This window comes from Camelus bactrianus, chromosome 4 (assembly GCF_048773025.1).
Source record: "Camelus bactrianus isolate YW-2024 breed Bactrian camel chromosome 4, ASM4877302v1, whole genome shotgun sequence".
Taxonomy (NCBI): domain Eukaryota; kingdom Metazoa; phylum Chordata; class Mammalia; order Artiodactyla; family Camelidae; genus Camelus; species Camelus bactrianus.
In genome coordinates this window covers 88,038,985-88,052,710 of record NC_133542.1, presented here as the reverse complement: position 1 = coordinate 88,052,710, position 13,726 = coordinate 88,038,985, and the positions used below count along the sequence as shown (strand labels likewise).

The window sequence follows — 13,726 nt, the reverse complement described above, 5'->3', positions numbered from 1 at the left end:
ATTAATACCTAGGAGAGCAAAGGATGACTAACTGACAGTGTGTCATGTTTGTGAAAAAGTCAGAAGGAAGGGAGTCCTTAGTACAAGTGGAGGACGTCTGTTGTTAAATTGGACAAGGAGGGGGTCTAGGTGCAGATGTGGGAATGGTTAGAGGTTTAGAGGCTGAAGTTAAGGGATTTCCTGTGGGGTAGATTATTTTAATTTTCTTTGTGATATGGAATAGGAGAATCTCTCTGGTGCAGAATATTCACTTTGAGGAGTGTGTGCAAGGTGTAAAAATTAATTGTGAATAAAGAATGTGAAATCAGTTTGCCTGGTTACTTCGTTATTTATTTCTGTGAAATAGACAGTAAACCTCTGTCACTAGTAAATTATTATTGATACTATTATTTTCATGATGTACGAATTTTATATTGGTACCCGCATAATACTATTATTGATCAGTTTGTTAAAAAAATTTTTTTTTAGGCTCTAAAATTGTCCATTGTTCCGTTCATACAATTAGACAATTCTTATAGAAATGATCTTTAGCTGTTTGGCATATTTTAACTCTGATAGTGTATCATTCCCAGAAAGTCTAATAAAAAATTACTCTTTATATGCAGACATTTTCAGCTTTTATTTAATCTATTAATAGATGAATAACATTACTTTTTTCTGTGTATTTATTAGGACTTTTTCTGTGAATTTAGTGAACAGTCACCTTGTGTTCTTTCCAGATCTCTATTACAAGTAAGTTCCACTTAGTTTTGAAATATTTCTTTAAACATCAAATAATGTGTACTGACGTTTTATTGATTGATGGAACAAAAGATAGATGCTTTTAAAGGTTATTCCACAGATAGTGTTATATTTTTTTAATAGAAGTATTGACTTAACAGTGTTAGACACTCATCAATATTATATTCTGGGTCATAAAACCTTAATAATTAAAAAAAATTAAAATCATACAAAGTATGCCCTCTGACTATTTTGGAATTAAATTAGTAATCAATAAGAGAAGTGTTTGGAAAATTCTCCAAATATTTGGAAATTCACACACTTCTAAAAAAAACCCCTTGGATCAAAGAGGAAGAATTGAGAGAAATTAGAAAATATTTTGAACTGAATGAAAATGAAAATACAGCATATCAGAATTTGTGGGATACAATTAAAGCAGTGTTTAGAGGGAAATTTATACTGTTAAATGTTCATGTGAAAAAGGAAGAAAGGTCTGAAATTATAATTTAAGCTTCTGCTTTAAAAGAAATAGAAAAAGAAAAGCAAATCAAACTAGAGGCAAATAGAAGGATATACCAAAGATCAAAGCAGAAATGAGTACAATAGGAAAGAGACAAGCAGTAGGGAAAATCAGTGCAGCCGAAAGCTGCTTCTAAGTTTGATGAACCTCTAACTAGACAGAACAAGAAAAAGAGAATTCAGATGAACAGTATCAGCAATTAGTACAGACCCTACTCAAAATAAAAGAAGAATATGGGAATATTACAAACAACTCTATGTCCATAAATTGAAGAAGTTAAATGCACCAGTTTCATGAGGGCCGCTACCAAAACCCACTCAAGAAGAAATGGGTACCTTGAATAATCTTGTATCTATCAAGGAAATTGAGTGTATAGTTAAAAGCCTTCCAACAAAACTCCAGGCCAATTCTACACAATCTCTTTCCAAAAAAGCAGCAAGCACACTCATTATATGACACCTGCATTACCTCAATACTGAAACTGAAGACATTTCAAGCTAAAAAAACCTATAGACCCATATCCCTTATGAACGGAGGGATGAAAGTCTTAAAGTATTATCAGATCAAATCCAGCAATATATGGAAAAGGAGAAACATCATGACCAAGTAGGTTTTATCCCAGGAATGCAAAGCTGGTTCAGAGTTTGAAGTGTAATTTATGATACACTCTGAAGTCTCAATAGATTCGGGGAAACCATTTGACAAAAATCAACATCCATTCATGATCAAAACTCTCAGCAAAATTAGGAAAATAGAAGAAAACTTCCTTAACCTGGTGGAGGGCATGTACAACAGACTTAGCGCTAACATCCTACTTAATGATAAAAGGTTAAATTCTTTCCTCCTGTGATTGGGAAGAAAGCAAGGCTGTCCACTCTTATCACTCCACTCTTACCATAGAACTGGAAATGTTAGCCAGTGACATAAGGCAGGAAAAGAGATAAAAGGCTTACAGTTGAGCAAGGAAGAAATACTGTTTCCTTACAGAGACATGGTTTTCTGTATAGAGTACCAAGGAACCTACAAAGAAGTCCTAGACCTGATGGTGAGTTTAACAAGCTCACAGGACATGAGGCCAATATACAGAAAGCAGTTATATTTCTATGTGCTTGCAATGAACAATGCAAATCAAAAACTTGAAAACAATACTGTTTACAGTAACATTAAGAATGAGATACTTAGGTCTAACACCTGTTTGTAGGACCTGTATACTGAAAAAGGACAAAGTATTGATGAAAGACATCAAAGAAGAATTAAATAAATGGAGAGAAATACCTTGCTTGTTTGTTCATTGGAAGAATTGTTATTTTTTAAGACATCAGCTCTCCCCAAAAGTGATCTGCAGATTCAAATCAATCCCAAAATCACAGCAGAAATTTTTGTAGGTGTCAACAGGCTGCTTCTAAAAACTATGTGGAAAGGCAGAGGAACTACTATAACCAAAACAACTTTGAGAAAAAAGAACAAAGTTGGGGAACTCAACACTACCTGACCACAAGACAGGTGTGCTATTGGCAAACTGATGGACATGGATCAGGGGAACCGAGGAGCACACCCAGAGAAGCCCTGTTCTTTAATCAGTCTTTTGTTACATAGCACTATATGTGAGACCATAAAACTTTTGGGAAAAAGGGTAGGCAGGAATCTTTTGTGACTTTGGGGAAGGTAGAGAATTCCTAGGTATAAAATCAAAAGCAAAATCCATAAAAAATAATGCCAAGTTGATAAATTTGAAACTTTAATTCTGTAGAAGACACTGTTAAGGAAATGAAGACTCCACAGAGTAGGAGAAAATGTTTGCCAGTGATGTCTGACAAGGGATTTGTTTCTAGAACATATAAAGAACTCAGTAAATATTACACTAAGAAAATGGACAACCCAGTTTTTAAAATGGGTAAAAAAAAAATCAATATGAAAAGATATTCAGCGTTATTAGTATTAGGGAAATGCAAAATAAAACCCTGATGAAATACCATTATTCCCCTATCAGAATCTTTAAATTAATAAAAAAGGAAATAAGAAAGAAAAACTGAAAATACAAAGCACTGAGGAGGATGCGTTGCTATAGTGACTTTGGAAAACAATAGCAGATTGTTATAAAAATAAATATACAAATCTGACTCTTGCTTGTTTACCCAAGAGAAGTAGAATCTGCCATTGACTTAAAAACCTGTATGCATGCGAATGTTTAAAGCTGTTTGGCTCATGATCACCAAAAACTGGAAACAGTCCAAATGTGTTAGGAAATCAAGTAAGGTATGGTATAGTAAACATTAAAATAATTGTGGTCATTAAGGAAAGAAAATTAAATGCAAATTATTAAATAATAATGTATGTAAATTAATTTATTATTTTAAATATATTTTTTCCAATTTCAGGAAGTTTGTATTCCAAAGTGTTGATTAGAGATAAAGATTATCAACTAGCTTAGTATTTGCAACCATTAAATATTTCATAATTTATGAAACTCTTTCTTGTATCTTAGCTCATTTGATACATTCAGACTAGTCAGTTCATTTTCACTAGTTCAGTATAACTACTCTGAACTTGAGAGATTTTTTTTGTGCACATTTCTTGTGCTCCTGCATCCGAATACATCTTAAATAGGGATTAACAAGCAGTACCCATTGTGGAGGCAGTGGTTTATGTAACTTTTTCACCAACTTTGTACATTTTAATTTCTCCTGCATTTTGTGGCATTTATAAGCAGTATGCTCATGTCACAGTAATGGCAGCTGCATCACACGTGCAACATGTCAAGATTGTGACAGCATTACTAATACATATAACACTTGTTTTAAGACCACTTTCCTGGTGGATAACAAGAAGGTCTTTGGAACCCATCTCATGCAAGACATGGTAAAAGATGCACTTCGGTCTTTTGTCAGTCCTCCGGTGCTCTCCCCAAAGTAAGTTCATTGCATGATAGTCTGTAAATGTTTTTCCACTGTGTTAAAATTTTCAGTGTTACATGTGAGAAATTTGATGCTGATCTGATTCTTTTTTTCCTCTATAAGTGTTTTGACACTTCATTTTGAAGGATTGTAGAGTGTCTCTTTATTTTAGGAGTTTTACCACAATGTGCATGTGTGATTTTCAACTATTTCCTATCTGGAAATGAGTCTTTAAAAGCCTCAAGTCTTCAGATCAGATCATTTTTTCCTATGCTGTTATCTGTTTAATTATTACCTCACCTTCATCTTTTAAAGAGCTCCTTATATACTGTATCTTGTAGATTTTCCCCCTGTATTCCTGTGACATTTATCTCTTTCTTATTTTGCTGTGTTATGAGAAATTCTTCCTCTCGATCTTCAAGGCTGTTCTGAGCATCTTTCATCTACTAAGTTTTTTAAATTTGAAAATCCTAACTTTCAAATCCAGAGGGTTTTTTTTTTTTAATGCTCTATTTTTGTCACCTTAAGTAATTTTCTTACTTTGGACCTTCCAGCACTTCTGTTTTAAACATTGCCACCTATTCCAGGTGTCCGCCTTTTCTTTATTCTGGCTGCTGCAAGCCATTTTCCGTTGTGTGATCATGGCTCTGTTTATCTTTGAGGCTCTGGTTATGCTCAGTTATGACAAACACTTAGGAGTAGTAAGTTGTCAGCTCCTGTCAGTGCACCAGGACAAAGTCTGCTTCTTCCCATCTCCTTAGATGCAAAGGCTACTGTCCTCCCACCTCAGGGAAAGGAAAAAAAAATCTTTCCATCTGTTCAGCCCTTGTATTTCCTCCAGGGCCAGGCAGGTAGCAGACCCTCCCAGACTGCTCAGGAAGGCCTTTCTCAAGAAGTGATGCTTTTAACTGAGATAAGGAGCACCACAGGGAAACCACTTTATGAGGACAGAAAATGAGGTGCCAGTGGGATGTATAGGTGATGATTTTGGCCTCTGGTTGGAAATACGGGTACATCTTGAACAAATTCAGGTTTTGTGCACTATTTTCTTTATAACTACTACTGTGAGCACAGTCCAGGGAGGGTATCAGCTAGAGGGGAACAGGTGATACTGAAGTAGGATCAGGAAGGAGTGGAGCTTTGGGATTTTCCTTCTTTCCTTGTTGATTTTATTAGATCCAACTCTTAATTGTCCAAATACAGAGCTAATTGGAAATACTGCACATTAGTTGTGTGAAGAACAAATAGTGTAAATATTTCCTAATCTAATGCTAGTACGTCTTCAACTTAGTAATGTATGTGGTTCCATTTTCTTGTTTTCACCTTCCCTGTGCGTTGGTAGCGCCTACAGTAACCACTGCTGCTTTTTGTAGGCCAAACGGTTTAGTTTGAATAAAAAGAATATTGCATTGTCTTACAGGTGCTGCCTATATAATAATCACCAGGCTAAGGACTGTATCGATTCCTTTGTTACTCACTGTGTTCGGGTAAGAACTGAAATTTGGATCATTGTGGTGGATGCTTTAAAACTGTGGAGTATAATGCCTTCAGCAGCATTCATTTGTGCTGTGTTTTCATCTCCCATTTCTTACTCATCTTCACTGGATAAGCAGGCAGTTCCTGTCTCTCTTACCGCTGAGTGGGTAGCTTCACAGCCCGTGGTCTCCTGGAAGGCTGTTCCATACGGAGGCGCCTTTTGATGCCCTCTCACCATAACCCCTGGGGACCACAGAAATGGGATGAGCTGTGACCCCCATCTGGGAAAAGAGGAGTTTCCATTTTTTTTGTAAATAGACACAAAAACGTCACTTATTTTTGACCTTACAAACAAGAGACGTGTGTAACATCCCTAGGCACTTACCTTTGTACTGCCTTAATGAACAGGATTGTAGTGAAATTTAAATTACTGCTTTTAGATGAGATCATGAACTTTTTTCAAATCGCAGGTAATTTGGGGAAATGGAAGCCTGGTAGTTGATTAAATTAATCATAAATCATTGTTACTTGATTATAAGCTCTTTATAGATAGCTCGTTTGTGCCTAATTCCAGTTACTAAATGTATATGTATATATTATTTTTATATATCTGTATATATAAAGGCAATATAGTATGATAAAAGGAACATCAGTAGAAGGCCAGATTTTATTTTTATCATTTTCTTAATGATACATTTTATCATTATCAGGCAGATTACTTTGTTTTTCTATAAACCTTGCAATTTTTTAAAAGTGAAGATGTTAAATTGCCTCTGTACTTCTTATAGGCTACTTATTGATTAAATGAGATTATATTGATCAAAGTACACAAATATAAAATGCGTATTTCTTAAATCAGAGCATCCTAGCATTCTTGTCCATTGTCTGACTCATGAAATGCTTTACTTTATATGAGAATGCTGTACAGATAGGAATAGGAATAAAGAGCTTTAGGCAGGGCCTATAGGTATTAGCCGTCATCTAATTCCAGGATATTTATAAGCAGCACAGACGTGTCAGCCTTGAACGTTGGCTTTTGGCTTGAAACAAGCAGAAAAGAAACTGTCCTCTTGAAATTGTGGGAAGATACCTAAAGACTGAAGGAAGATATTTTTGCCATATGAAAACAGGTTTCTTAAACAGCCACTTTCCTCTAGCTATTGATAGATTCTAGTATTGAGTTCCTTTAAAGAAACACCTATGTAAAAAGTATGCATAGGCGAGGATTCTTCTATACACAACATTTTTTTCCCTTAAACCAGATTTTGAAAGCTTGGGATGTTAATTTCCTTCAGTATCAGGAAATTTCATATTGACAGTTAACGAACTGTATGTGTATTGCAGCCCTTCTGTAGTCTTATTCAGATCCATGGACATAACAGGGCTCGACAGAGAGATAAGCTTGGTCATATCCTTGAGGAATTTGCTACCTTGCAGGATGAGGTAAGAACCAACAAGTTGCCCTCCCTTCCAGAATTAAGCAATTCATATATATCTTCACCAGATTTTCAAAAACAATTCTTTGGAACAGTAATTTGACTAATTTTTCAGTGTAGTTAATTTCCTTTTCACTTAAAATGTAACGGTTACATATACCAAAGAAAGGGTTTACAAAAAGAAACAGAACAATAATCCAAACTGAGAAACATCTTAATTATTTTTTTAAAATCAGGATAAACTATAAATATGTGTAGAACAGTAGTTATAATTAGAGCAAGTTTACATCATAATAAAAATATATTAATCTTCAAATTTGTCAGCAACAATATTATTAATATAACTGAAGCTCTGAAGTCAATTAGTTTTATTTTGTACTATAAAACAGATATCTTCTTAATTTAGGAAATGTTTAAATAAATGTTATCCTTTGAGAAATGGGAAGTTTGAATGTAAACCTAACGAGAAGTGCATTTGAAAATATGAATTCTTCAGGTGGTGAGATTCACATTTTCTGCTCATATGCTATTTTTAGCAGGTTTTTCCTGTAATTCTTTCATTACATTAAAAAGAAAGTTAATGTTATGATGTTTTGTTGCGATAGGCAGAGAAGGTTGATGCAGCCCTTCACACTATGCTGTTGAAACAGGAGCCCCAAAGGCAGCATTTGGCCTGTTTAGGTACCTGGGTCCTTTACCATAACCTTCGAATTATGATACAGTATCTTCTAAGTGGCTTTGAATTGGAACTCTACAGCATGCACGAGTACTATTACATATATTGGTAAGAGAACAACTGGAGTTAACGGTGGTGGCGGGTGGGGTAGATAAGATCTGAGAGAGCACTGCAGAGTGTAATCTCAGGGTACTTTTTTATTTAGTGTATTTGAACTTTAGTTGTGGGACAGTTGAAAAATACTGAAAATTAGAGCTAGATTATCTGGAATATCTTAAGTGTCATAACATTGTGCAAATATATTTTTTCTAGCCATTTGAATATTTATTTAAAAATTACTAATGAAAGTGGCTCCAAAGTAAATGGATTAATTGAAGAGCTTTTATCTGTTTCCAGAAAGAAAAATTAACATACATTTTGCCCTGACTTCAGTGACGCTAGATACTAGCTGTAGAATGTACTTAAAGTTCAAACTCTGAGCCAGATCTTTCTCCTGAGAAGAAATGATGGCTGAGATTACTATTGGGAGTATCACTACTGAACCTATGGCCCTGAGGACTTGTCTCAGGAACTTTGAAAGAGTTAGTAAGAGATGATCTTCAGCAGGGTAGTTCCTTGCTTTTCTTGAAGATGCGAGAAACCTAGTAAGAGGACGCTTGAGAATATTTTAGACATGAAAAAGCTGTCACAGAAAACAAAGAAAATTGACGGCTTATGAGTTCGGTTATCTTGCATCTTTCTTAGTCTAGCAAAGTATGGCGGTAATTTAAAGTTGTAATGACCTAATTGTTGCCCATTACAAACAACTAAGTTTAGTATGTTAGATCTTAAAATAGCTCATCTTTTTAAATTATTTAACTTAGTAATTAAGATGTTGTATATTGCATGGAGTCACTGTTATGGAGGAAGGAAAGTAATCATTTCCTACACCGTTAACATGGTTTTGTTATCATGGCTGCTAGGGCTCTGTTTAACAGGTAGTTTTTGATTATGAAAATAGAACTGGAGCATCAACTATAATAATATGAGAATGGTGTTATATTTTATATATTCTTCAACACTTACATAGAAGACAGCCCTTACCAACAGGTGTTGTTACAGCGACTTGGAATTTCTTCTATTATTAACTCACACTAGACAGTCCTATTCAAACAAGGCATTTTAGAGGAACATGCTCAAGTTTTGTGGTTTGAGGGAGCTAATTGGAAGATTTTGTGCTCTTGATTTTCAAAATATAATTTTGTATGCTTTTTGACACAAAGAACTGGCAAATGAATGATATTCAGATAAATACTCCATTAGAAATTTACCTGTATACTTGAGCAGATTCATTCCTTTTCTTGTTAACAAAAGAAACTTTAGTTCTACTTACAAGTACCCTTGTGGTCTGCTTGTTTTACTGCTTTTTAGTTTCAAAATTACAGATTGGGCTCCAACATTTTTACACAATATACGTTGTTGTTCTTCAGGATGGTGATCCCTAAAGCGTGTGGACCCTTTTAAAATCAGGAGAAAACTGTTTCTTAAACGTTAGCTTGCATCATAATCACTTGGAAAGCACATTAATATACAACTTGCTGGGAAGGGAACTTCCTAGAGTTCCTGGTTTAGTGGATCTGGGTAGGGCCCACCAAGTCATTTGCATTTCTGACTAGTTCCCTGGTGACACTGCTGCTGGTCCTGAGATCACAACTGAGAGCCACTGGTATGGATATTAGCACTCTGACTCTCCTTGGATGTAGCTGTGTGTTCATTTTGATAAGGCACTCACCACAAGCTCATTGAGATACCTGATCTTTGACAGGGAAGGCCTTAATTGTGCCAGCTCTCCCCTGTACTCACCTGTCCCTGTGTTAGTCGGTCAAAATGTAGAAAGTAGCACTAGTTCCCTAGAGAAATCTCATTAAGATAGGTTACAAATCCTCATTTTGTGGTGATAGTGTATATATCCTATACAAAGATACTATAATAAATGTTTTTCTTAAATTCATTGTCAGGAATTTTCTCTCCATATGAAGTTACATGCTTTTTAAAATAAAATAAAAATATATATTTCCTGGTTTATTTTAGCTGCCAGGATGCATAGTGCTCAGTTTAGCTTTAAAATACAGTAACTAAGTCATTCCAGGTGTATCTTTTAGTTGGTTTTTGTTTTGCTTTAAAATGTTCTTTTTGGTATGTGTTTTAATATTGTAACTTGCCTTACCAGCTGTTTGAAAAATTTTGGGAATAAGCATCATACCCTCAGACGTGATCATAGTAACATTTCTTATAAATCTTTGATTTTTCACTTAATGTGGTAGTGGGCCTTAATTTTATTCAAAGAAAATATATTTGTATCCTAGATTTAAACTGTTTTTCTGGCTTAAATATTGTTGGTTAGTTTAAACTTAAGAAAATTTAGTATCTGGTAGAATAATCTATTTAACATTTCCTTATTAAATAAATTCAAGTAGATTATAAGCCTGCAAATCATTAATTTTTTAGACTTGTTCTGCATAATGCATATGATTTTTTATTTTCTCTTATTTGGTTTTATAATTAATAGGAAAATAAAATATTTACATAATAGGTTTAAGTGAAATGTGACCTGATATAGTAAAAGCAATTTAATAGACATTTATTTGATTTACATATATATGTAATTATCGAAAAATTATTTTTTACTAGAGTACAGTTGATTTACAGTATTGTGTTAGTTTCAGGTATACAGCATAGTGATTCAGTACTTTTGCAGATTGTATTCCATTATAGGTTATTACAAGATAATGAGCATAAATCCCTGTGCTGTACAGTAAATCCTTGTTGCTTACCCATTTTATATAATCTGTTAATCCCATACCCCTAATTTGTCCTACCCCTCCCCACCAAGAAATCTTTTGAAAAGTTGCAAAACTCATGTCATTATAGGAATTTAAAATCTTCTGTATTGTATGGCAACATATATGGCCACAAGAAAGGGGAAATTAATCACTTGTCATGCTCATTTCTTGTCAGATCTAAGCTAGCAATTATCTAATTGAATAATCTTGTTTTAAAAAAAAAAACCTTTAAAGCATTATTAAAAAACCTCTTTATTAGCACCAGTGCATGTATTGTCCAAGCTTCCTCATTTAGACATTGACCATTAACTAACATTTTCTTTCCATTAAGGTATCTCTCTGAATTCCTTTATGCATGGTTGATGTCGACATTAAGTCGTGCCGATGGCTCTCAGATGGCAGAGGAAAGGATAATGGAAGAGCAGCAGAAAGGCCGTAGTAGTAAAAAAACAAAGAAAAAGAAGAAAGGTGCTGTGAATTATTTTTAAACTTAATAAGTAACATTGGAGTGCACTTTAATTTCAACAGATAGATAGATGGAGAGCTACCCGTGCTTTTGAATGGGTGAATTAGTCATTATACTCTCTTCAAAAAGTATAAGGATGAAAACTGAGTCACACTGTTAATGGTGCAAACCTTTTTGGTTCCTTTCCTTGCTTTTCTTTTCTTTGCGACTTCATTTGTCAAAGGATCTTAGGACAAGAAGTAGCCGCATAAGATAGGTTAAGGATCAAGGCAGCAAGAGACCTTTGGCAGAGGGCTGACAGCTCAGGCAGGAAGTAGATCTGGAGTTGTGCCGGTATAGTTGGCCCAGAAGGGTGGTCACAGAGCGTCTCGGCATACCGCTCAAGGACCACGAGGACAGAGAAAGGTTTCCAAAGGACTCCCCTATTAATCACTCATGGGAAGGTACAGATAGGCTGCAGTCGTTACAAAATAGTGCTTTCAAATTTCAACAGTTTGAGTAGGTCATTAAATAACTGTATCCATGGCTCTCCTGGATAAGTCATCTCTGTATTATGGCTTCAGAAGAAGTTACAGTTAATTCATACTAAAATCTTACGGTATTAGCCATCTGGAGAATACAGTTACTGTTTAGCCTTTCTACTGTATTTTACTATTTGTTGATTTTGGCCATAAAATAAAACTTAGCCTTTAGGAACAAATTGTTTGAAATTGTAATTTAGCAAACAAGGTGGAAGATGTTTTATAAAGCAAGAGGAGGAAGGAAGGAGTCTGGATGATCTTCTTTTTAATTACAGTTCGCCCATTGAGCCGAGAGATCACCATGAGCCAGGCATATCAGAACATGTGTGCTGGAATGTTTAAAGTAAGTTGTTTTTTTAACTACATTGCTATTATATAGTTTAAATAAAATGAACTCTTCTGTGAGTCTTTCCAGGTTCTAATTTCACCTTTGTTTTCACTATCTGCTTAGTGAAAATTACCCTTTTTTCCCCCAAGTCTAGTGATTTTTATTTAACAAATGTCGACCCCTTGGCATGTGTCAGATACCTTGTACTGAGTACACTGGAGGAGACCAAGTCTAATCAGATGTGATCCTTGTCTCAGTGCCTAGTTAATGACAGGTCAGGTGACATATATGCGGCACAGGTAATGCTTCTGATGATGATCAGGAACGGTTTCTTAGAAGAGGTGGGGTTTGGACTTTTTTAGAAGTGCATTAATTAGGAAGGGGGCAAGTTCCACAGTGAATGGCCTAAGCAAAGCAGGCATTTCCAGGAGGTAGTGAGTATCTCTTAAGTTGTACTTGGCGATTCAAGAAATGATTTGAGGCAACTTATATTAAAATACATAAAACAGAACATGGACTTCTCTTTGAAAAACAGGACCAGTGCCTTTTTTGTAACTGAGTTATATTCAGTTTACAGTGTTGTGTCGATTTCTGGTGCACAGCACAATTCTTCAGTCGCACATGAATATACGTGTATTCATTTTCATGTTCTTTTTCACCATGAACTACTACAAGATACTGAATCTGTTTCCCTGGGCAGTGCAGTATAAAGCTTTGCTTTAACATAGACGGTGCGCTACTTTTTCTTCAGGACCTTTTACTTGAAGGTTTCAAAGCTACTGTAAAAGCATTAGGCACGGAAGAGTAATGTGCATGTGGTACAGTTTCACCAGGAAAATTAGTTATTTATTAGACGTGGAACTTGACTATTTTCTGTATAAAAGGTGGCACGTAACAGCAAAACGAATACTAAAGCCAGTTTGTTTTCTCTGTTTGTTTCTGATTTCTGAGCCTTGTTTTAACTGTGTGTCAACGGCTGTTTCTTGTTTTCTGTCCTGTAGTAATGAGGATGTTCATATTTTCATGTTGATGTCATCTTTTTTTCTCTTTCTTCCGTAGACCATGGTAGCATTTGACATGGATGGCAAAGTACGAAAACCCAAGTTTGAGCTCGACAGTGAACAAGTTCGATACGAGCACAGATTTGCTCCATTCAACAGTGTAATGACACCACCACCAGTGCACTATTTGCAGTTCAAGGTGAACCTGCTCCTTCACATAGTTGTAAAATATTTAGTCTTAGACCTTCTTGGAGATGTGCTGTTTGTACCTAGCTGTTTTGTTGAAGTAGATAGTCACGTGGAACTGTTATTGCACCAGTGGGACCAGCGGGATAAGGTGGTAACACAGCAGTTTTAAACAGTACAGAAGCCATTCGGCTGTGGTGGATGTGCTCACAACATGAACAGGTATTTAAATAACGAGAATAATTGGAGGTGTGGTGTATGAAGGCTGAGAAGTGGACAGGAAAAATGAGGCACAGGCTGAGTGTTCGCTTTAGTATCTGTATGTGAACAGTCATTTTAGAGGTTTTTCGTATTAAACATGTATCGAATAATATCTTTTTTTTAGGAAATGTCTGACCTCAATAAATACAGCCCTCCTCCTCAGGCTCCAGAGCTGTACGTGGCGGCCAGCAAGCACTTTCAGCAGGCAAAAATGATCCTGGAAAACATCCCCAACCCAGACCACGAGGTGAGGCTGCAGCTGCAGCGGTTCTAGAGGGAAGCGTGGCCTGTTCTGCTAAGAATTTCAAACAGCTGTGCTAACCTAACCTTGGCAGACTTAAAATTATTTGATGAGAGAAGTAATGTAAACACCCACTTTGTGGAAATTTAGAAATCGGTGCAAAGAGAAGTTAAGACTT

General features: G+C 35.5%; 1 protein-coding gene across 4 annotated transcripts in view; it reads left to right on the top strand.

The window, feature by feature from the left end:
* Window positions 1–13,726, top strand: part of NAA35 (N-alpha-acetyltransferase 35, NatC auxiliary subunit) — an 84,719-nt gene that overhangs the window by 67,280 nt on the left and 3,713 nt on the right. For all 4 annotated transcript variants that reach the window (XM_045504644.2, XM_010967437.3, XM_010967436.3 and 1 more), the window contains 9 exons: window positions 673–732; window positions 4,043–4,149; window positions 5,555–5,621; window positions 6,955–7,053; window positions 7,652–7,830; window positions 10,876–11,012; window positions 11,807–11,874; window positions 12,919–13,059; window positions 13,432–13,554. In XM_045504644.2, coding sequence (XP_045360600.1) covers window positions 673–732; window positions 4,043–4,149; window positions 5,555–5,621; window positions 6,955–7,053; window positions 7,652–7,830; window positions 10,876–11,012; window positions 11,807–11,874; window positions 12,919–13,059; window positions 13,432–13,554 — 981 coding nt within the window. The remainder of the gene's footprint in view (window positions 1–672; window positions 733–4,042; window positions 4,150–5,554; window positions 5,622–6,954; window positions 7,054–7,651; window positions 7,831–10,875; window positions 11,013–11,806; window positions 11,875–12,918; window positions 13,060–13,431; window positions 13,555–13,726) is intronic.